At 35.4% G+C, this 22,900-nt stretch overlaps 1 protein-coding gene across 9 annotated transcripts in view; it reads left to right on the plus strand.

Annotated features, from left to right (window-relative positions):
- The window catches only part of BCL2L13 (BCL2 like 13), an 85,628-nt gene that overhangs the window by 40,015 nt on the left and 22,713 nt on the right, over positions 1-22,900 (plus strand). For 2 of the 9 annotated variants that reach the window (XM_063089246.1, XM_063089285.1), the window contains 4 exons: positions 6,243-6,350; positions 8,751-8,907; positions 13,146-13,215; positions 21,464-21,607. In XM_063089246.1, coding sequence (XP_062945316.1) covers positions 6,243-6,350; positions 8,751-8,907; positions 13,146-13,215; positions 21,464-21,607 — 479 coding nt within the window. The other 7 variants (XM_063089293.1, XM_063089303.1, XM_063089255.1 and 4 more) reach the window with 7 other exon arrangements.

Raw genomic sequence — 22,900 nt, forward strand, 5'->3', positions numbered from 1 at the left:
TCCTTCATAATCCATCACCAAAAATAAATTCATTGTCCTATGTATTTGGTTTGTCTGTTCTCATATTCTTTTATGTAAAATGACTTCTTAGTTTTTAAAATTTCTTTTAACTTTTGTCATTTGAGCTAGCCTCAAAATATACTGATAACTTTGTTTTTCTCTTATTCCTCTGAATTTCTGTATAACTTTTATTTTACTGTCTGTGTTTTTTCTTAAGTGTCTTCTCTCCCCAATGAGATTGTCACGTATGCATAGAGAATATAGGGAGGTTGTCGTCTATACATGTACAGCTGCATGTTGTAGTCCTTTAAGTGTTCACAGTAGATGGTGGTAGCTGCTGCTTTTAAGTATTTGAGTACTTTTTTAGTTTATGCTTGACACAAGTCTAGGACAAAGGAAGTATCAAAGTGTTTGTAATCTGGTCAGGATAAGGATGATAAAGTATAAAATCATCAAACAATATAGGGTAGTGTATATATAAGTGTTAAACTTTATGGCACAGACTAAATGACAAATGTTTAAAGGTCAGTGTTAGACCTTTAAACATAGATAGCAGTCTGTGAAGACATTGTGTAGAAGTCGAGAGACTTAAATTGGTCCTTGAAGGGTGGACAGAATTAAAATACTCAGGAAAAGCAAGAGCAGCCACATTAGGTAAAAAATGTAGCATAATATGTTTTGTTAGATAGTGAGAAATTGGCAGTGAGTTTATACTGGGTAAAAACAGGAATGATTTTTTAAAAAAATCCTCACCACATATAGTTGAATGTGGCTTACAATAGTGCATATTGGAAAAATCTAATAGATAAAATCAGGAGTACAAAAATTGTACATTTCCATAGTGGGAATAAACAGATCATAGATGTGTAGCTTATAAGGTCCTAAACAGTTATGTATTAGCACTGCGCAGTGAATTTGGTTCTGAGGCAAAGCCAAAAAAAAAAAAAAGTATAGGGAATCTTAGTTCTAGGAGTCTTTTTCCCCCAATTACTAGAAACATACTATCTTCTTTTGGGTGGAGAATACTTCTTTAAAAGTTTCTTCCACCTCACCCCCACCCCCACCCCGCAGAGCTTTATAACATAGGGCACAGAGAAATGTAGTAGGAAATATTGTCAGTATCAAATAGGTTTAAAAAAAAAAACCCAAAAAACAAAACTATCTCTTACTGTGATTCTGGGTAAAGGTAAGGAAATGACACCAGAGTGTAACAAATAGTTGACACTATCTAGGGACCCAGGTTATACAAGTATATATACACTTTTCTGATGATCCAGCTAAATATGAGGATAAAAATCTAGAATACAGAGGAATGGAGATTATCTGTCATGTCAGGAAACCTTATAAAAAATTGGATCCAAAGGTTGTTATTCCCTAGCAAGGGTATGAAATGTTCAGGTTTCTGTGTTTCTGATTAAGGGCAGGTCAAGAGCAGAATAGCAGATATTAAGTTTGAAATGTTTTTGTGGAGTTTAGAGGACAAACCAAAACTTTTTTCAACCTGGTTGTTTTCCTACTTCTGTCATGGAAGTATGTTTGAAGGAGTATCAGTAGGTAAAAGAAAGATTTATTTTAAATCTCAGAAGGTTGTCCTGCTGATCCTAACTCTTGCAGAGTTAGAAAGCAGGTTCTGTGTAAGCATCATTGATTAGAAATTTGTGATGAGCTGATTTCTGTTCATAGAGATGATAAGGGTTGGGGAAAGATCATTGTCAAAATAGTAACAACATGTTAGAGAATGAAAAGAATTAGTGAGTGGGAGCCACTATCTCTTAGGCATTTTTGATTTGATGGGACTTAACTTACTTATTTCATTACCCTTGACAGCAACCCTTTGTGGTAGGTGTTATTTTCCCAGTTTTATATAAGAGAAGAGACTCGAGAAGATTATTTTCCTTGCCCAAGGTCGCATGTAGTGATGAGTTGGAATGCCTGACTCCAAAGCTTATCTTCCACTTTGCCGGACTGCCTTTCAGGAGCTGGAAGGGAGAAAGATTATTTTATTGAAGAAATAAGATTGAGCTTAAATTACTTCTACAGTCTGTGTTTGTTTTCTTTTAATAATGTCACAGTACATTCTGGAGGTCACTTTACCTAGTACAGTTATATTAATTGGTACAGTTATATTAATCAGAGCCACACAAAAACTACAAATTATTTCTAAAAGGAAAACCAATTATAATTATACACAATATCTGAGATTTATTAAAAGCCTATCTGTACAGGTAAAGTGGTGTTTATATGGGCAGAAATAAGTGAAGTGTTGTTCACAAAGTGTGTGGTGACCATGGCATGGAGGATCCTTTCTGTTGCACTTCAGCTAGAAACACCTAAGGAATTTTATGTTTTCCACACAGAAAAACTATTTTAAGTGTCTGAATTTTATTTTGGTTAGTCTCAGCTCATAAGGAAAACGTTTTATGTGGCCTAAAGGAAAATTATTTTTGTCAGCTTTGGAAGTTGAAAATTAATCAAAATCTGTGATTGATGGAAATGTTCAACCTTTTGTTTTTCAAAGATATTTTAAAGACCCAGAGATGCTAGAATAATCAAGTTTCTTGACCTTAATTAATAAGATTAATTAATTCAAGGCCCATCTTTGAATTTGGAATTCTTTAATTTGCATGCAAGAAATGAAAACATATAAACAACCAATCTTTCTCTTTATAAAACTTGTGAGTGGTAGAAAATGGTGATGTGAACAACCGAAAAAGTTCTAAAAATATGTGATTGTAAAAGGCGAAAGATTTATACTATCTGAAGAGAAACCAGAGTGTGTGATGTGACTGTAAATATATTCTGAATGAGAGGGGTGTCATATCTGAATTCAGTGTTCTGGATTAAATGATGAAACTGCTCCAAATATCTGAGGCAGGAGAAAATAGTAAATTGTCAAGTGTCTGGTCTGATTTTCTCCTTCAGACTTTCCCCCTTTGTTTCCCATTCTGTGCTAAAGGCCAAGACCTTCCTTTTGCTTTTAGTGCATGAGAATACCTTGTGCCCAGTACTTCTGGTATATTCATAGTTTTCTTAAGTTGGGGAATGTAAATCTGTTGGTGGTAACAGGCCTTCTCTTGAACTGCAGATTGTATGAAGTGAAGATTAAATAAGAGGCTATGCATGTCAGTGTCAGAAGACATTATTATCACTGATCTAGACAACTTTATGTCAGAAATGTTTCTGAGGTATTTCTTTCTTGGCCACCCAGCCAGAAGATGAGAAGAACAAATCCTGGATTAATGGTTTTCAAGTGAGACTGACCCTGAGTTCAAATACATCTCTTTGATAGTAGTTATGCAACCTGTCCAAACTTCAGTTTCCTCATCTTTATTCTTATTTTTTAAAATTTATTTTTTGAAAGCTGGCTGGTAAGGGGATCCAGATCTTTTGACCTTGGTGTTATCAGTTACTTGCCCTCCCAAGTGAGCCACTGGCTAGCCCCTCCTCTTCTTTAAATGGAACTATTATTTCATACCTCATAAAGATGACTTGGAAATTACATAAAATAACCCATATGAAATATTTACCGCAGTACCTGTTAAATAACAGGTAACTTGTAAATGCTAACTGTCTTCCTGTGCCTTCTGAACTCTACACTATAAACAGTTTCAGGGGCTGGACAAATCGTATTCATTTTTGTGGTAGTTGGATACTCAGGACTATACCTGATAAATAGCAGGTACTCAGTAAATGTTTTTTCAGTTAATGAATGAGTAGTAGGTAGGTCTACAACTTGATGGCCCAAATCCTACTGCTTTTCCTTTTGCTGGGAATCTTGCAAAGGAGAAGAGTATAGTTGACCTCAGGGCCCTTCCCCTTCACCCAAGTAGGGACTTGTCACCCGTAACAATCTGTTTATCTCAGGTCTTCAGGGAAATGAAAATTTGTTTAACTAAAGTTTGGTCACTAAGTATTTGATTCAGCATCCTCTTGGTGTTCAGATAAGCTTATATATAAGTCCCAGAGATGAACCAGATTCCTAGAATGGCTCAGAATTATACTGACTTCCTTGAATGCCTTCGGTAAAAACCAAGCCAGGATTATCGGTATGATTGTGAATTTGGCCTGTGTCCCAGGAATGTGAATTCTGCTGAGTGTGTCAGTTGGTTTGACTCTTTTTATCAAAAATTTCTTGTTTAAATGGAAGTCTTTGCGCTACAGTACTGAAGTCATCTGAAAGAAGAAGAAAAATTTATCTATTTATGAAAGAATATAATGTTGCAAGAACTTGCACTTTATGTAAGCTTTTTAAAGCTATAAGCTTTAAAAGCTGCCATACCCCAAAATTTGCCCACTTTGAACCTTCAGGAGAAACTTTTGTTCTCCTTTTATGTATGGTCTATTCTCTAAAAAAGATTTGTATCTTTCTTTTCTTTGATAAATTTCCCCCCTCATGCCTAGATTGTTCTTCGGGATTGACCTCCCTGGCACCCTTTAGTGCTGATCATTGACCACTTCACATTAAGTCAGGTTGCACAATAACACAAAACTGTAGCACATTAACCAAATGAAAGAGAACTGTGCTATGCAATGAGCGTGGGTATGTGGGGTCCAGGAAGGGAAGAAGGAGAGTTAAGTGATAATTAGTGAAGTTTTTAAACCAAGGCTTGTGAAGGTCCTGTGACAGTCCATGAATGCCCTGAAATTGCTGAATGTTCTGGGAAGGGGAGCCGTTATTTTATTCATGTTCTTTAAAGGGCTGAAATCCAAAAAAGCCTAAGAACTGCTGTGATTAGGAGATCATTATCATAGAGGCAGTACTGGACTTTTGGGTGTTTATTATGTAGCCTGTACTTTCAAGCATGCTGAGAGGCAGTGTTGTATAGTGGTTAAGAGCCCAAACCCTGAAACTAAACTAATCTGAGCTCTGCTGTCTGTGCATCCTTGATCAGGTCTCTTCCCCATGCCTGTTTTCTTACCTGCAACATGATGATAATAATAGTACCTATCACAAAGAGTTGTTATGAGGATTTAATGAAAGAGAGTGAGTGTGAGTGTGTGTGTGTGTACATATGTACATAGATACCTGTGCATACAAAGTGCTTAGAATAGTGCCTGGCACTTGGTATTGGCTATTATTATTAAGCATCGACATTGTTAAAACTAACTAATCTGATTTTACACTGTCAGATGACAGTGGTATGCTTGTAGACTTCAGCAATATCTTCTTTTTTTTTTTTCTTACACAAGTGCCTGCACAGATATATGAGTATCTTGTTGCATTTTTAAAAATTAGTGGAAAAATGGAAGTACCAGTAATAAACATAAGAGACTGGAGATGAGCATAACTCTTACAAATCTAATACCATGGAGACAAATCATTATGCCCGAAGTGATGAAACTTTAGCCTCAGTTGTATGCTTTGTGGATTTAAGCAGCTATCAAGTTGTGTTCAAATGTGGAGGGTGGGGGGAGAAAGAAAATTATAAAGCATGTATAAAATGCTAGAAGTGTACCATTTAAAAATGTGTCCAAAAGTGAGGTACAATTAGGGATCTGTATAATTTGAAGTGGAAAGAATGGACTTCTCTCACCACCACTAAAATAGCACCATTCTTTTGTTTGGCTTTATCATTTGTAGCTTTCATACTTTTTTTTGTTTGTTTTAAAGATGACCGGTAAAGGGGGGGCCGGCCCGTGGCTCACTCGGGAGAGTGCGGTGCTGATAACACCAAGGCCCCGGGTTCGGATCCCATATACGGATGGCCGGTTCGCTCACTGGCTGAGCGTGGTGCTGACAACACCAAGTCAAGGGTTAAGATCCCCTTACCGGTCATCTTTTAAAAAAAAAAAAAAAGATGACCGGTAAAGGGATCTTAACCCTTGACTTGGTGTTGTCAGCACCGCATTCTCCCAAGTGAACCACAGGCTGGCCCTCTTTTTTTTTTTTTAATAGAATACGTTGTATACAAAAAGAAAGGACTTATGCATATTAATGCCAGTCTTTTCTCACTCTCCTGTTGAGTTAATGTGTTTCTGAAGGTTCTGCCTTTTTCTCCTGTTCCAGGCAGAAACATCTGGAAAGATGGAGGCTTATTCTATTCTATTTTTATGAGACTTCACTCTTAGTACACAGATCCAAGGGTTTTTTCCCTTAATTATTATAAAAAGTATCTCTAGCTTCCCTAGCTTTGAGAATGAGTTTTGATTTTGCACTTTCTGACTTCATAGTTAAAATACTACTGTTTTCTAACAGCTTGTCTCTTTCTCTTTCAATGGTAATGGTTTTTTGTTGATTTCAGGGGTTCAACTAGATGTAGCTTCACAATCTCTGGATCAAGAAGTTTTATTAAAAGTTAAAACTGAAATTGAAGAAGAGCTAAAATCCCTGGACAAAGAAATTTCTGAAGGTCTGTTCTTATTTTCCTAGTTAATTAGCAGATTCTGTTTGTTGTTTAGTGTTGGTTTAATTTGATTTTCACAGTACAATGTTCTCAGCATTAGACAACGTCACTGGTTTAGGATTATAAGGGTGAAATTAGGAGGTTGCCTTTTTTCATTCCTGGGGGATGTATTTGTAAAAGTTTCCCAACTATACCCAACAGTTTAGATATAGCCTTTTTTGGTGTTAAGTAAGGGACTAAATGATCATGTTAATGTCCTTTCTGTTCAATATGGTTTGATTTGTGTTTAGTACCTTTATAACTAATAACAACATTAAAGGAAAAAAAGTAAGAAAGTTTCTTCCATTTTTTGCATGCATATATGCTATAGATAGTTGTAATTATAATGTACATGTAATTTTATAGCCACATATTTTACACTAAGGTTCTTAGATCATAAACTTTTAAAATAGGTATCTTTCTACTAAGTGCATGAAATTCCATTCACTGAATGATATTTACTCAGTTGTTCCCTTATTATTGACAGCAGCATTTGGCTTATTTCCTGTTTTGCCTTCCATAAGTGACACTGCGTTGAATATCTTGCCCAATAATTTTTTTTACAGGTTTATTGAGATATATTTTATGCACCATAAAATTCACCCATTTAAAAGGCGTAATTCGGTGATTTTTAGTGTATTCACAGAATTGTACAACCATCATCACAATCTAAATTTAGAATACTTTCAACACTTCAAAAAGAAACACTATACACATTAGCAGTCACTTCCCATTCCCATTCCCACTAACCACTGATCTGCTTTCAGTTTCTATGGATTTGCCTGTTCTAGTTGTACACATAAATGGAGTCATGCACTATGTGGTCTTTTGTGACTGGCTTCTTTTACTTAGCATGTTTTCAAGGGTCATCCATGTTGTAGCAGGTATCAGTACTTTATTACTTCTTATGGTCGAATAATATACCATCATGTGGATATACCACTTTTTTTTTCTTGTTTTCAATTTATTATTTATGGGCTGGCTGATATGGGCATCTGAACCCTTGACCTTTGTTTTACAAGGCTGCGCTCTAACCAACTGAGCTAACCGGCCAGCCTTCACATTTTGTTTATCAGTTGATGGACATTTAGATTGTTTCTGCTTTTTGTCGATTATGTATAATGTGGTTATGAATATTCTTGTATAGGTTTTTGTGTGGATGTATATTGCCCAATAATTTTTAATGAGCACAATTATGTCATTTTTATAGATCAGTAGAGAAAGAATATGAATAGAAATTTACAAATAATCCAGAAACCTAGTGTTAGTCTTCTCTTTTATATTCCATTATCAACATTTTTAACTGATTAAATTTTTAATTCTCTTTCAAGCCTTCATCCATATTCTGATAACAGTACTGCTGTGTAGTAAAATGGGCAGACGGCAGAAAGCAAAAAAGTAATAAAAGTTACTGTATTTAACAAAGTTCACTTATTGAACCCCATATTATCCAAGGCTGATCATTAAAATGGATACTCTCAAGTTTGCTTAGACAACAAAATATTTGCGAACTTTGCAGCCATTTGCTTCTTTCTTGGAGGCAAGCACTTTATAAAGAAATCCATACTTAACTCTATAATAAAATTTGCAGCCTTCTAGGAGCAAGTCAGAGATGAATGCAGTAAATATTTTATGAAGGTGATTGATAAATCTTGGGAGTGGGTGCACGCTCCTTGCTTTACTGGGTTTTATGCTCTGCATCCATTTTGTACCCTGGAACAACAGTTATTTTGCCAGTTATTCCTGCAGTTAGGGGATGGCTGAGTCTTTATAACATGGGGTTAGGAAGCAGATGAAAGCTAGTAGTTTGAACTGAGTAGGGATAGCTTATGACTGCTTTTTTCCATGTTCAATTTGTATACTTCTATAACCTTCATAGTTTTAAAATTTATCCATGTGCAGGAATATTGAGTGTGAAAGTTTGTTTTATTAATAAGGGGATGAAAGCAATGAAGTCATCCTCTAAGGTGTAATAAAGTGATTAGAAGTTGGCTTAAGAAGTGCTGCATTCATAGAGGTAAAAACAATTAAGAGAAGGATGATAGAGCCAGGGGTTGCCTCTCATTTATCATTCTTGAAGTAGATTGGTCAGTAGTAATAAACCAAATTGGTTAGCATATTTTAACATGTCAGTTTAGTCGTTTTCTTCTCTTAAAACTAACATTTTCCATTAAAACCTTTCCTTTTTTAAAAGAACCCTCTAAATATAGGACCTATCAGTTTTGGTGTTCCAGGAGAGATTGATTCCTGTAATGATTATGTAACTATTAGCTTGTTCCTAATAGTAGATGTCTTAATCTCCTGGGCTTTTATAGCACACTTCTGATATTTTTATTAAGTTAGGTGTTTCTTCTGCCCTGTCTTCAGCCTTTACCAGCACAGGCTTTGACCGTCACACTTCTCCAGTATTCAGCCCTGCTAACCCAGAAAGCTCAATAGAAGACTGCTTGGCTCACCTTGGAGAAAAAGTGTCACGGGAATTGAAAGAGCCTCTACATAAAGCATTGCAAATGCTCCTCAGCCAGTGAGTTACCATTGCTGAGTGGGAATGTGCTTCTCTAAGTAGTCTCTGGATCTCTCATGCAGCGCTGGATTGGTTAAGGCTTGTTTTAGGTGAACGGTGTTGCTTCTTTTCTCACTTTTCTTCACTTTTTCTTCTTTTTCTTTCCCAAAGCATCTCAGTTTTGAATGACAACTTTGCATCAAAGCAGTGAGTTAGCTGTTCCAACATAGATTTGATAATTTGTATTTACTTGTTGAACTATCAAGTATTTCAACAAATCCTTTTACTGAGTTGTACATACAAGCTATTTTACTTGAACCTGACCACTTTTTACTACCATTCCCTCTAGTGACCAACATAAATATAATGTCTAGGGTTTTGTGCCTTGTAAAATAGGGTTAACATGATATCTGTATTTAAAATTATGTCTGTATCCCAGATGTTGCTAAACTTTGGGGTTGCACATCTGCCTATGGAACTACCACATTCTTATAGTAGGAACTTCTGTCCTAGCTATGGTTCTGACAATATTAAAACTAAAGGCAAGAAGCTAGCAATAATGAAAGTATATTAAATAGAACCAAATCATTTATTATAAAATCTTAAAAATCAGTTTCCCCTAATTATTTGCTAAGAATCATTAAGGAATTGGTATAAATTAGAAAAAAATATTTGTCTTAATGAAGAATGATGACTTTATAAAACAGAATGAAGGCTATTCTTCACTAAAAGGGCCACAGTTCAGATGCCAAATTACTGTTGTAGCAAAGTAATTCCTTACGTTCATGTAGGCATAGTTTATAGTTTTCCAGTTGTTAGAAGGAAGCAGTTTGGCTTTCAAGAGAATTCACTTTGTTTCTGTGTAGTATTCTGATGAAATGAGCAAATGTAAAAATCCTACGTACACTTAGGCAGTGAAATGAAATCATATTTGACTTTTCTTAACCTTACATGAGAAGTTTAAAAATACATGTGGAGAGAAGGATATGGGTGTTGGGACATAAAACTTGAACAGGAAATTTGGATTGACAGCAGTGGTTTTCATATGTGTTCCATAGAGCCTCAGGCATTGTGGTGCTGCAGGTGCCGCTGAAGAGATGAGGATAGATTAAGTGAGTGGGGCACATTAGGACCTTTCCACCTTCTTAAACCAGAACATCTACACTTTCATATATTTTGTATATTGATGTTACATGTAAGATTTGAAGAAAGAAATTTGCTGCTTTGCCTCCCCCCCTCAAAAAAAAAAAAATTGTAAAAGCTATTGGACTTGGGGTAAAATAACTAAGTGAGAGGTGTAGGCAAAAGATTCTGTTTTCAACTTTGATACAATCTGTTTATGGCTTTGAGCAAACCATTTCACTTTTTATATCTCAGTTTTTCCACCCATTAATTTTAATTTTAAGCTTTTTGAAGAACAGTATTATATAGTTTTAAAGAAAAAATATTGTTTCCAGAGTTCTTTTCATAATTTACAGGAAAAATTGATATCTTCTCACTGCAAATTATATTTAAAAGAAAATTGGCTTGGATGAATATTTATTTTTTCCCAAGTACTGCATACTGATATAATTAGTTTTGAAATTAGTTGCATATCAAAATCAGGTCTGTGTATGAATATATTTTTTCAGAAATCTACTTTTGAAAGTTTTAAGCTCTGTTAACTAATACCTTGAAAATAACTAATTGATGATGAACTAGAAATATTATACAGGTTGAAGGCAATATCTCAAAGTTGAAAATACCACCTATTCCCCTAAACGGCTTTGTTAAAGTGGGAAATTAATCCTCAACTCTTTATGTAGAAGAACACCAGCAATTTCAAAAGGTATCCCCCCCTCCCTTTTATTTCTTTGCTTTTTTCTAATAGCACATTAGGTAGGGCTGGTTATTGAGCTACTTACTTTTCTGTATATTAGATTTCCTTTGAATGTTTTAATCTGCTGCATCTTATATTTGTATATACGTCTGTACATATAATGTTTCACATCATGTTTCATTCTGAAGGATGCTAAGGTACTTTAGCCTGATAGGCATACTGCCAGTAAGGACTACTGTGACCCACAGCAGCATCAAATAGTTCAGGAAAGGAAGTGAAGGGACTGATTTATACAAGTAAAGCTTCAGGGAGAATATAGGTAGGTAGACTATATAGTATCTGCTGAAATTCAAGTTTTACAGGAATCTAGTATTTAGCTCAAGGCTTCTAAAAAAAAAAAACTAAGTTTACTTTAATGGAAATATGATGTCAGGAAGTGTAGTATATTCTCTATACAACTCTGTACATCTCATCATTATAAAGGTCCTCCCTGGTATCTCATCTCCTTTCAGCATCACTGTAGCATTGATTTTATATAAACCAAAACTGCTTTCTGAAATATCTGGACCAGTGCTGTGCAATAGATATAATGCAAGTCACATATATGTAATTTAAAATTTTCTCAAAAAAAAAAAAAAAAAGAATAAAGATTTAAAAAAAAAAAAAAAGGGCCGAGCCCGTGGCGCACTCGGGAGAGTGCGGTGCTGGGAGCGCAGCGACGCTCCCACCGCGGGTTCGGATCCTATATAGGAATGGCCGGTGCACTCACTGGCTGAGTGCCAGTTACGAAACAGACAAAAAAGAAAAAAAAGAATAAAGATTTTTAAAAAAATAAAAATAAAAATAAAATAAAATAAAATTTTCTGGTAGCCACTAAAAAAAAGATTAAAAAAAAAAAGTGACAGTAAGGGTATCTGAACCCTTGACCTTAGTCCCTTGGTGTTTTCAGCACAATGCTCTAACAAAGTGAGCTTAATTGGCCAGCTAATGAAATCGATTTTTAAAATTTTAATAATATATTTTATTTGGGCCATTGTGAAATTCATTGTGATATTACACTTTTAGCACAACACTAGCCACATTTTAAATGCTTAGCCACATGTGGCATCTAGACATTTTCATGGCATATATCAAAATTCTAACTTGAAATGGGAATAGCATGGCTTTTGGAGCCAGATCTAACAGAGTGTGAATTCCTACACTACTGCTTGGCAGTTATGAGGTTTTGGGATAGTCTCTTAGCTTTTCTGAGTTTTGGTTTCCCATTGTGTAAAATGATATATGTAATATTTGTATAATATCAAGTATAAATATATAAAAATATAAAGCCTAACATAGGAGACTACCAATAAATGGTAGCTATTATCAATCTTAAATATTTGTAGGCTGGAGAGATCCAGACCAGACTGTCAGACAGAAAATGCCTATGGAATGGGATTACATAATCCTACAGAAGCAAGACTCCCTCTACCCTTTTTCACATGTCTGTTAATACTTTGCCCAAAAAGGGGAGAGGTACATTTTATTAAATCTATTATCCAAGCTATTAATGCCTTCATGTATTACTTGGAACAAAGTTTTTTTGTTTGTTTTTTAATGTACACATGAAACCAATACTTGAAATATAGTAGTTAAACTCCTTCAGTGAGTAAGTGAGCATTGTTCTTTTTTTTTTTCTTAAAGATGACCGGTAAGGGGATCTCAACCCTTGGCTTGGTGTTGTCAGCACCACGCTCAGCCAGTGAGCTAACCGGCCATCCTTATATAGGATCCGAACCCGTGGCCTTGGTGTTATCAGCACCGCACTCCCCACAGGCCGGCCCTAGTGAGCATTGTTCTTATCACTCAGTGATTTGAGCTTTTGGTATGACTGGGACTTACATGCAAATAATCAGAAAGGCTTATCTCTCTGCCCTCCAGGATTTTATGTCATAAGACTCCAAGTTAAAAATTGGGCTTCGTTTGTTACCCTTGTTTATTCCAGCTCCTTATATCCTCAATTTGAAGTCATCCAGTGACATGTCTCTCTAGTTTTTAAATATTTTAGAATTTTTGCCTTTAAAAAAAATTAAAATTGTGCTTTTAATTTCACTGAGATCATTTTTTTATTTGTTATTATTTTATTCTATATTAATAGCCCAAGTATTTATCTGCAGCATAGAAATCCTGCCAGATAAGTTCCATGCAGTTATAAAAAATTTATTAGAATATACATTTATCTTGTCATATTATTTACAACTTTCCCAAGCATGTGTCTCAGCCTATTGAATGCTTGAAAAAAAAATGCATATCAAATGTTAAAAACGATGTCTTGTACAAAACAATATGTTGAATATCCTTGTCACTCCAAGTTCAACAGATTAGTGACTGTATTTTTATTCATCTGGAAATTTAGAATTTTCCTTCTTTGTGACACAGACTTTTAAAAAAATCTCTACAGGCCAGTGACATATCAGGCATATCGGGAATGTACACTGGAGACCACAGTTCATGCCAGCGGCTGGAATAAGGTATTAACCAAACTATCTTTTCTCTTAAAAGATTTTAATGTGTTCATAATAAAGTATAGGAGGAATTGCTAGTATCATGCAGCAGAAAACTGTTAGAGCTCATTGCTTAAGCTCATTGCTTAATCACTGTGTTAAGTGGATATTTTTGGTTAAACCGATTTTTTGATTAATGTTGCAAGGTTCTGCTTGGCCCAAAAACATGTTTCCTATGGTATGCCACCCTTCCTTCTTACTTGTCCTGAATTTCCCATCATTTCTTCATTTCTCCATGTTAGACATGACATTTGTCTTCAGGTAGATTATTTGTTAATATGTGAGTATGTCTTAGGGGAAAAGAATAAGGACTTCATTTGGGAGATAGCCTCTTCTGGTTCTCTTAAGTGAATAATACCCTTTGGCTTTTATAGTTCACAAAGTATCTCATGTCACATCTCATTTGAGCATCCAAAAATCCTTTGCAGAAGGCAGAATGTATTTTATTAGGTTTGTTATTTAGTTAGTTAGGTCAGGTGACTAATCAGAAAAAAAAAAGTGAAGTGACTTGCCTAGGACCCCTTGACTAGTAAATATTGGAACCAACACTAGAGCTAAGATCTTCCAATTCTACTCTCACTGTTTTTTCACTGTACCATATGGCTTATTCACTATCTTAGACTATATTATCTGCTTATCACCTTGAAAAGGCAGAATCTAAGAGAATGCATATAGGATGACTCAGCACCGTCTGGGGAAGAAGTTTGGCCCTGAGTGATCTAGTGTTAGGGATTAGAAAATTCAGTACAATTATATTTACAATTAGCCACCTCTACTCAGAAGTATTTATAATGTGGATCAAACCATGTAACTTTATGTACCTAACTGATGAGGTACATAATCAGTCTTGTTTCAAATCTCAGCTTTGCCACGGACTAAATGTGTGTTTTGGGCAGGTTAATTAAGCTCTCTGAATCTTAGTTTTCTCATCTGTGAAACAGAATCAATAATACTAACTTCATAAGTTTTACTAGAATTAAATGAGATAATATATGTTAAATACTTATTTAAGCACATTGGCACAATGGTAAGCACTCAGTAAATAGCAGCTATTATATTTGCTTTAATATGTGGGACCTTTTCCCCAAATAGTCACTATTATGGAGTTTTAGTATATTACTTACTGGTATATAATTTTTTTTTTTTTTTTTTTTTTTTTTTTTTTTTGTCGTTTTTTTCGTGACCGGCACTCAGCCAGTGAGTGCACCGGTCAGTCCTATATAGGATCCGAACCCGCGGCGGGAGCGTCGCCGCGCTCCCAGCGCAGCACTCTACCAAGTGCGCCACGGGCTCGGCCCTACTGGTATATAATTTTAAAAAATAACTATTTGCCTCATTTGCTTTTTTGAGATAAAGCATATGGTCATGTGGACATTTGAAATAGATTTTTTTAAAAATAAAAAATGAGCTTGGTTATGATATACTTCTTAGTATTTCAAAGATCAAATATTTAGGTACCTAGTATTACTAGCCTTCTTCCCCTATTTTATATTCTCTTTCTGTTACTCCTATCTAGTGATTATTATAACCAACTCTTGTATGCCCTGCTCCCCATCCTAGGGTTATCCTAAAAGATCTGAGTAAATCCCAGTCTTTACTATCTCTTTTTTCCCTTCCTTTTTTTTTCCCATTCCCTGTTTCATTTTAGTCCCTCATGTTGATCAAGGGTTCAACTGTTGATCTTTCAAGGCTGTGACTTGAATACCTCATATAAATGAGGCATGCCAATTACAGTATTACTTGCTCTGCTAAATCCAGTATTAACACTCCTTCTGAGTCCTCAAGGGCTGAAAAGAACTTGGCTTATGATAATGGGCTACTGAAATCTTCACCCTCACCCCTACCTCAATCAAAATCAGGTTGGCTAATTTGAAGCAGTTAGCTCATATTTTATGTTTAGCATGAATGTTTGCAAAATTCTGATATAAAATTGTTTATATGAAGATGGCTGGCTATCTGGCAAGTAATTGACGTTCAAATCAGAGAGAAAAGAAAAAAATGTCCACAAAGCATGCCAGGTTAGGAGCAAACTGAATATTTTATTTGTAGACAGATTTTAAAGACATCTTGGTAGAATGACCTTTCTTCAGAAAAGTGGAGAAGAAAGCTGGTCACAAACCTGTATCAACTGTATAATCTTTTTGTTAAATAAAGTACATGTCTAAATGTATGTTATAGGGCCGGCCCCGTGGCGCACTCGGGAGAGTGCAGCGCTTGGGAGCGCAGCGGGTTCGGATCCTATATAGGAATGGCCAGTGCAGCTCACTGGCTGAGCACGGTGTGGGCGAAACCACGCCAAGGGTTGCGATCCCCTTACCGGTCACAAAAAGACAAAAAATAAAAAAATTTAAAAAATAAATGTACGTTATAGAAGAATATATGTGCCTAGAAAAAGAATTTGAATGATATGTGCCAAAATATTAAATATTATGTCATTGTTACCTCAGAATTGTAGGATTTTTTTCATTTCTTTTCCTTTTTTTTTTTTTTCCCCTTCATGGGTATTATTTTTTCCTGTGTACTTATCTGCTTATAGAAATGAAGAGGAAAATGACCATCAAAGGAAAAAAAAAAAAAAAAAAGGGCCGACCCTGTGGCTCACTCGGGAGAGTGCGCTGCTGCCGCAGGTTCGGATCCCATATAGGGATGGCCAGTGCGCTCACTGGCTGAGCGCGGTGCGGGCGACACCAAGCCAAGGGTTGTGTTCCCCTTACCGGTCACAAAAAAAAAAAAAAAAAAAAAAAGCTAGAATATCAGTGGGGCTGCATAATGTTCATAGTAACAGATAGACTTTAGAAAAATGAATTGCAAATATAAATCAGTTCTTTTCCTTGGCTAATTTTTAGTGCCATATTAAATTCCTAATCTTTTCAAGTCTCTTATTACTAAATTTTAAAACATATTCAAAAGCAGAGAGAACACCATGTATCTGTCACACAGCTTCTGTAGTTATCAATGTGTGGCTGGTCTTGTTTCATTTCTTTCCCCACACACCCTGCTCTCCCTCAGGTTACTTTGAAGAAGACCTAGGCATCATATCATTTTTTTCCATGAATACATTACGATATATTTCTAAAAACAGTGTATTCCCCTTTTTAAAGCCTACTGATGATATATACCGTTATCACACCTAAAAATGTTAACAGTAATTCTTTTATGTCATCACATAATCTACTCAGTAGTCATTTACCCAATTTTCTCATAAATGTATTTTTAAAAGCTACTTTGTTTGAATCCAGATCCAAACAAGGCCCATGCTTTGCATTTGGTTGATGTTTTTTAAGTCTTTTTAAAAATTGAAATATAATTCACATATCATAAAATTTACCCTTCTAAAGTGTATACTTCAAAGGTTTTTAGTAACCACCACAACATTCCCGAACATTTTCTTCATGCCAAAAGTAATCCCCACACTTATTAGTAGTCACTCCCCATTTCCTGCTCCTGTCAGCCCCTGGCAACAATTATTCTACTTTCTGTCTCAATGAATTTGTCTATTCTAAACATTCTATATAAGAGGAATAATATGTTACTTAAGTCTCTTTTAGTATGTAGACTCATCCTCCCTCTTTTCTTTTTTTTTCCTTGTAATTATTAAAGGTTGTGTGTCCTGTAAAGTTCCCTAACTTCTGGATTTTATTTACTACATCACTGAGATGTCACATGATATGTTCTTCTGTGTCTGTATTTTCTTTCCATTTGTTAGGTAGATGTAGAGGCCTGATCAGATTCAGGTTTAATCTTTTTGGCAAGAATATTCCACTGGTAGTTTTATCTATTTCCTATTGCATCACACTGGGCGACATATAATGTCTGGTTGTCTCTTAAATTGTATTTTGAAGCAGACAGGTCAGAGACAATCAAACCTAATCAATAAATCAGGTACAGATAAAGTTTGTGGGATGTGATATTTACTCGAATTGTTAAGGCACAGAAGGGTTAAATAGCAGATTGATAGACCAAAATATGTAATTTATCGTCACAAATATCTGTTGTACTGGAAAGGGCCCTTGGAGCTAAAAATTAGTATATGCACTTCTATACCAGGCGAGCTCATATATTCTTTAATAAAAGGTTAATGTTATTAAATTTAAGTAAGTTTAACCTAGTGGAGGAAGAGGCCACAAAGTGCATATGAGGAGTTGTCAGGGGGCTAAATAAGCTAGTAGAGGTAATCCTTTTTGATGGTCAAAAGTACCTTGGCATTCCATTGAAAAAATTGTTGAAGAAAAAAATAATTTATATGTGTGTGGGGATTACTATTATCCAGTAAGGAAGTAACTTCAAAAAAGAATCCAAGGATAAGATTATTTGCTTGCTTTCAGATCTAGGAGTGAGAATAGTGGGGCCTTGTAGGAGTGAATGCTTGGGGATCCAGTTTTGCTTTAATATTTTAAAGTTATGAGAATGGGGAATACAAAAATGTCAGGTGCACAGATGGTAAACAGCTGTGTAGGCAGTGAAAATGCCAGATTGGTGGCAGTCGGTCGCGCTAGCTGTGAAGCTTTGGGTTTCGGCAAGTGGGTTTGATGATTGAAGGCAGTCTAAACTGTGCCGAAAAGATAGTCATTATACAAGTCCTTGAAGACAGTGTGTCAGATATCGTAGTCATTTAATAATTGTGTGAGGGATGAAGGGTGGGAAAGAGTCCTCTGACGTTACATGTACATGTTGAACATCCCAATCTGAAAATCCAAAATCTGAAACTTTTTGAGTGCCAATATGCCGCCACAAGTGGAAAATTCCATGTCTGACTCACGTGACAGGTTGTAGTCAAAATGTGTGTGATGGGCTGGCTATATTGAAGGAGTAGAGCAGCTTTATCACAGAACAAGAAATCATGTCAGTTTATAGTCAGTTTATAAAGTCAGAGAGAGACTTTTCAGAAAAAAACTATTGTTAATGAGGCAGAAGACTCTGGAGGAAATGTTTTTAAAAGCCGTGCAGTATAATGCCTCCTCATCCCTAGAAGACCCACTTCCTGGTCCCTGGCTGTTTCTTCTCACCTAAGAAAAAAAAAATACCCTTTAAATCAAAACACAACATCGTAGGTGGAGACTGAAGGCCTGCCGCTGTTTGTCCGTGCTGTTGTGTGACAGCTGACACAGGTGTTCTGGTGAAGCTACTACTGAGCTGCTTAGTCACCCTGAGCACGTTGATTTTTTTCACAGTATTAATGGTATGTCACATTTTTTACTGTTAAGTACTTATGTGTGAATAAGTGTAAGAAAATGATTGTTTATGGGTAGCATATAAATTCAGAGTCAGGAATGGTAGTGATGCCAAACAAGCACATGCTGTCCACATGGGTGGCTGAGATAGTGACACCTGTGCTTGATGGCTCAATGTACAGAAACTTTGTTTCATGCACAAAATTATTAAAAATATTATATAAAATTACCTCAGGGTATGTGTATAAGGTGTATATGAAAACTAAATGAACTTCATGTTTAGATTTGGGTCCCATCCCCCAAATATTTGATTATACGTATGCAAATATTCCAAAATCCCCCCCAAAAAATGAAATCCAAAACACTTCTGGTCCCAACCATTTTGGATAAGGGATACTTACTTAACCTGTAACACCAAGAAGAGTATTATCAATCAAATAGAAAATGTTAGTCCTGTAAGGTGAAGCTGCTGTACTCTGGTTACTACATTTCAGGAAATAAATGGAATGGAGAATATCCAGGAATGGATAACTTAAATGATCAAAGCAGTGGAACACTTTTCAATAAAGGGCAGACTGAAAGATTAGTATATTTCAGCCAGAAAGTATAGTGAGTCAGAGGGAATATGATCAAGGACTAAAATTAACATAGAAGTGAAAGGATTGCAGATTTATCACTAGATTATTATATAGTAAAACTAGGGTATCTACTTTTGTTACATGAAAGAGGTAGATTTGGAAGTGTTATTTTATATAGCAAATATAAAATGTTTGCAACTCGTTTTTCCCAAGAGATAATAAATCTTAAACATGAATAACCTTGAAATGTGATATTATTGTGGATTTGTGAGAAATTAGAATGTTTTGAGGTAGAGAACATCCTGGGCCTTTGGAGTTGATATGGTATGAATAGGCAAGGCTGATTCACAGAGCCATTCCTTACCTACTGCTGCCCAAGGCAAAACATTGGGGCTATATGAACAATTTTTTTTTAATATTATGATAGGTTTTCTTATTGTGAAAGAAGCCTAATGTATTCTTGTATAGCCCTGTACCCCTCTATTAGTGTTAGAAAGGGTTTTCAATATATTGTGGGCTGGAGTTCTTTTGGAATTTCAGAAATTAAAGATTTGTGTTTGTTGCATTCTTTCAGACTTTGATATAGATTCCCTTGGGGCTGCTTTTACTCAAAATCCAAAGAATGTTAGTATGAAATATAAACTCTTTTTTTTGTTTGTTTGTCCTCTTCTGCAGAAATATTTTGTCATCCCTGTTATTTCCTCAGCATTCTAGTAGCAAGGAACTGGAATAGGTTTAATTTCCTTTTGCATTCTTTTCCCAATCCTTTTCCATGTGGAGACCTGTTGATGTTTTAGACAAAAGAGATTCTTGCAGATGGTTAGCTGAAATAGTTAGCTCTTTCAATATGCGGTTGTTTTTAAAGGAAGGCAAGGGACTGTAGTTAGTTTTTGTTGTAAATTTTGGTGGCTTTAAAATATTGAGGCATAGGGTTATTAGGTAGTTTATAATACCTCTCTTATATTTGGGGGGTTTTTTGTTGTTTTTTTTTTTAAAGATGACCAGTAAGGGGATCTTAACCCTTGACTTGGTGTTGTCAGCACCACGCTCTCCCAAGTGAGCTAACTAGCCATCCCTATATGGGATCCAAACCTGCAGCCTTGGTGTTATCAGCACCACACTCTCCCGAGTGAGCCACGGGCTGGCCCTATATTTGGTTTTTACTAACCTTCACAAGATAACTCACAATTTTAAAAAGTTCTTATTTTCGAACAGGTGATAAAAACTCATGGTGCAAAATGCAAAAAGTACAGAAAGATACAACATTGAAAAATAAGTAATCTCTCATCCTTGTTGCCAGTCACCTGGTTCCCCTCCTCTTAGGCAAACTTTATTACATTTCTTTTCTATATTTTTTCATAGATACCATAGGATTATACAGTTGTATATGTGTGTATATGTTTTGTTTTGTTACACAAATGATACCTTATATATACATCTTGCTTTTTTTTTCACTTATAGTAAATTTTGGTCATTGGGTAGTGTATTAGTCTGTTTCTGTTGCTTATAACGAAATATTTGGAACTGGTGATTTGTAAGAAAATGAAACGTATTCCTTACAGTTTCAGAGGCTGGGAAGTCCCAAGTCCAGGGAAAACATCTGGTGTGAGCTTTCTTTGCTGGTGATTTCAGTGATGCAGGGCATCACATTGCAAAATGGCAGAGCAGGGAGAAAGAGATTCTCATGGGCTCTCCTTTTAAAACCCTCAGAACCACGCCCCTGACCGTCATTATTAATCCATTCTCTATGGCACAGTCCTGCAGTCCAATAATCTCTTCAAGGCCCTATCTTTCATTTACCGTAATAGGACTTTCCATCCTCTTAACATTGTCACAGTGGGGACCAAGCCTCTAACACAGCAAACTTTTGGGAGGACACAATTCAATCCATAATACGTAGTGAACAATCTAACCTTTTTTAACAGCTACTTATTTTCTGGATGACTAAAATTTATTTAACTAGTCCCTGTTGGGTTGTTTCAGTCTTTTGCTGTTATAAATAATGCTTCTGTGAATTTCCTTATAGATATGTTTTTTCTTTTTCTCTCTCACACACACAGACACGCCCAATTATTTTCATATAAAACCTATTTCTGGGCCAGCCTGTGGCTCACTTGGGAGAGTGCGGTGCTGATAACACCAAGGCCACGGGTTTGAATCCCTATATAAGGAAGGCCAGTTAACTCACTTGGGAGAGCATGGTGCTGACAACACCAAGTCAAGGGTTAGGATCCCCTTACTGGTCATCTTTAAAACAAACAAACAAAAAAAACCCCTCCTATTTCTACCACGCTACATGCAATATTCAGAAAAATACTAGCAGATCTTAGTGTTTTATTTCCTGTATTATAATAAAAAAAAATACCATAATGATGCATCTGAGTATAATTTTCTGGTACTTGAACATGTAAAATGCATTATAAGAATTTCAGTTTGTTTTTTTATTCTCTCATCTTTGCATTGAAGATTTTGGTGCCTCTTGTTTTGCTACGACAAATGCTTTTGGAGTTGACAAGACGTGGTCAAGAACCTCTGAGTGCACTGCTGCAGTTTGGTGTGACATATCTGGAGGACAATGCAGCAGAGTATATCATTCAGCAAGGTGGCTGGGTATGAGCTGCTTTTATTTATTTATTTTTTTTCTGAAAAATTAAGCCCTTTGTTGTTTTTAACAGTGTAGATTTATATCAGTATTGGATGACAATCAATGGGAATGCTGCTCATACAGTTTAAGTTAAGCTACTAAGATTTTACTTACAGTAAATTGATATGTGCTACTTATAAAATGTTTTGTAATTAAGAACTATTTAAACTAACAAAAAATATATGAGACAAGGAATAATAAAATGAACACCTATATATCTACTGTCCCAGTCTAAAAGAAGAACACAGCTAACACTTTTGAATCTCCTTATATTTCCCTCCTATATTTTGACATGTGCCTATGTACATCATAAGGGTAATTCCTATCTGAATTTTTTTATTATAGTTTAAACATGTCTGTATATATCCCTAGACAATATATTATTTTGTATGTTTTGAAATTTATGTTAATAGTATCGTACATACTTTATATATCTACACAATGGAATACCAAAACTCAGCTGTTAAATCAACCTAGGTCGTGCATTCTCAGTGGGGAATATATCAAGGGTGAAAATTGGACCTATTTACTATTACAAACGTTGTTATTATAAGTATTCTTAAACATATATGGAAGAGTTTCTGTGGATATATAGTAGAATTTCTGGGTCATAGAGTATAGACATGTTCTAATTCACAAAATAATGTCACAGTGTTTTTCAAATTGGTTTTCCAGTTTACAGACCATTGGCTATATATTAATTTTTGTTGTTCTGCATCTTCCCCAACACTTAGTGTTGTCAGATTTATAAATTTTTAAAATCATTTATTTAAGTTTATTTTGGAACAATTTTAGATTTTAAAAAAATGCAAGGTAAAACAGAGTTCCCCCATATACTCTTCACCCAGTTTCCCCTAGTGTTAACATTTTACAAAACTGTGGTACCTTTGTCAAAACTAAGAGATTTTTATTTGTTTAATATTACATTAAATAAACTAAACTCCAGACTTTATATGAATTTTACCCATTTTCCAGCAATGTCTTTTTTCTGTCCCAGGATCTAATCCAGGATACCACACTGTATTTAGAGACATAATAATTTTTAATTAATAATGGGTATAACATGATAGCTCCCTATGGATTTAATTTGCATTTCTGTAAGCACTAAGGAGCTTTAGCCTCTTTATGAGCCATTCGTGGAGTACCTTGGCTTCATGTCATTTGCCCACTTCTCTATTGAATTGTTTTCTTTGTGGTAGTTCTTTATATATTTTGAGATTAGTCTTTCCTTCTTTATATGCAAATATGCTCTCCCAGTG

The sequence above is a fragment of the Cynocephalus volans genome, chromosome 1 (assembly GCF_027409185.1).
Source record: "Cynocephalus volans isolate mCynVol1 chromosome 1, mCynVol1.pri, whole genome shotgun sequence".
Classification (NCBI taxonomy): domain Eukaryota; kingdom Metazoa; phylum Chordata; class Mammalia; order Dermoptera; family Cynocephalidae; genus Cynocephalus; species Cynocephalus volans.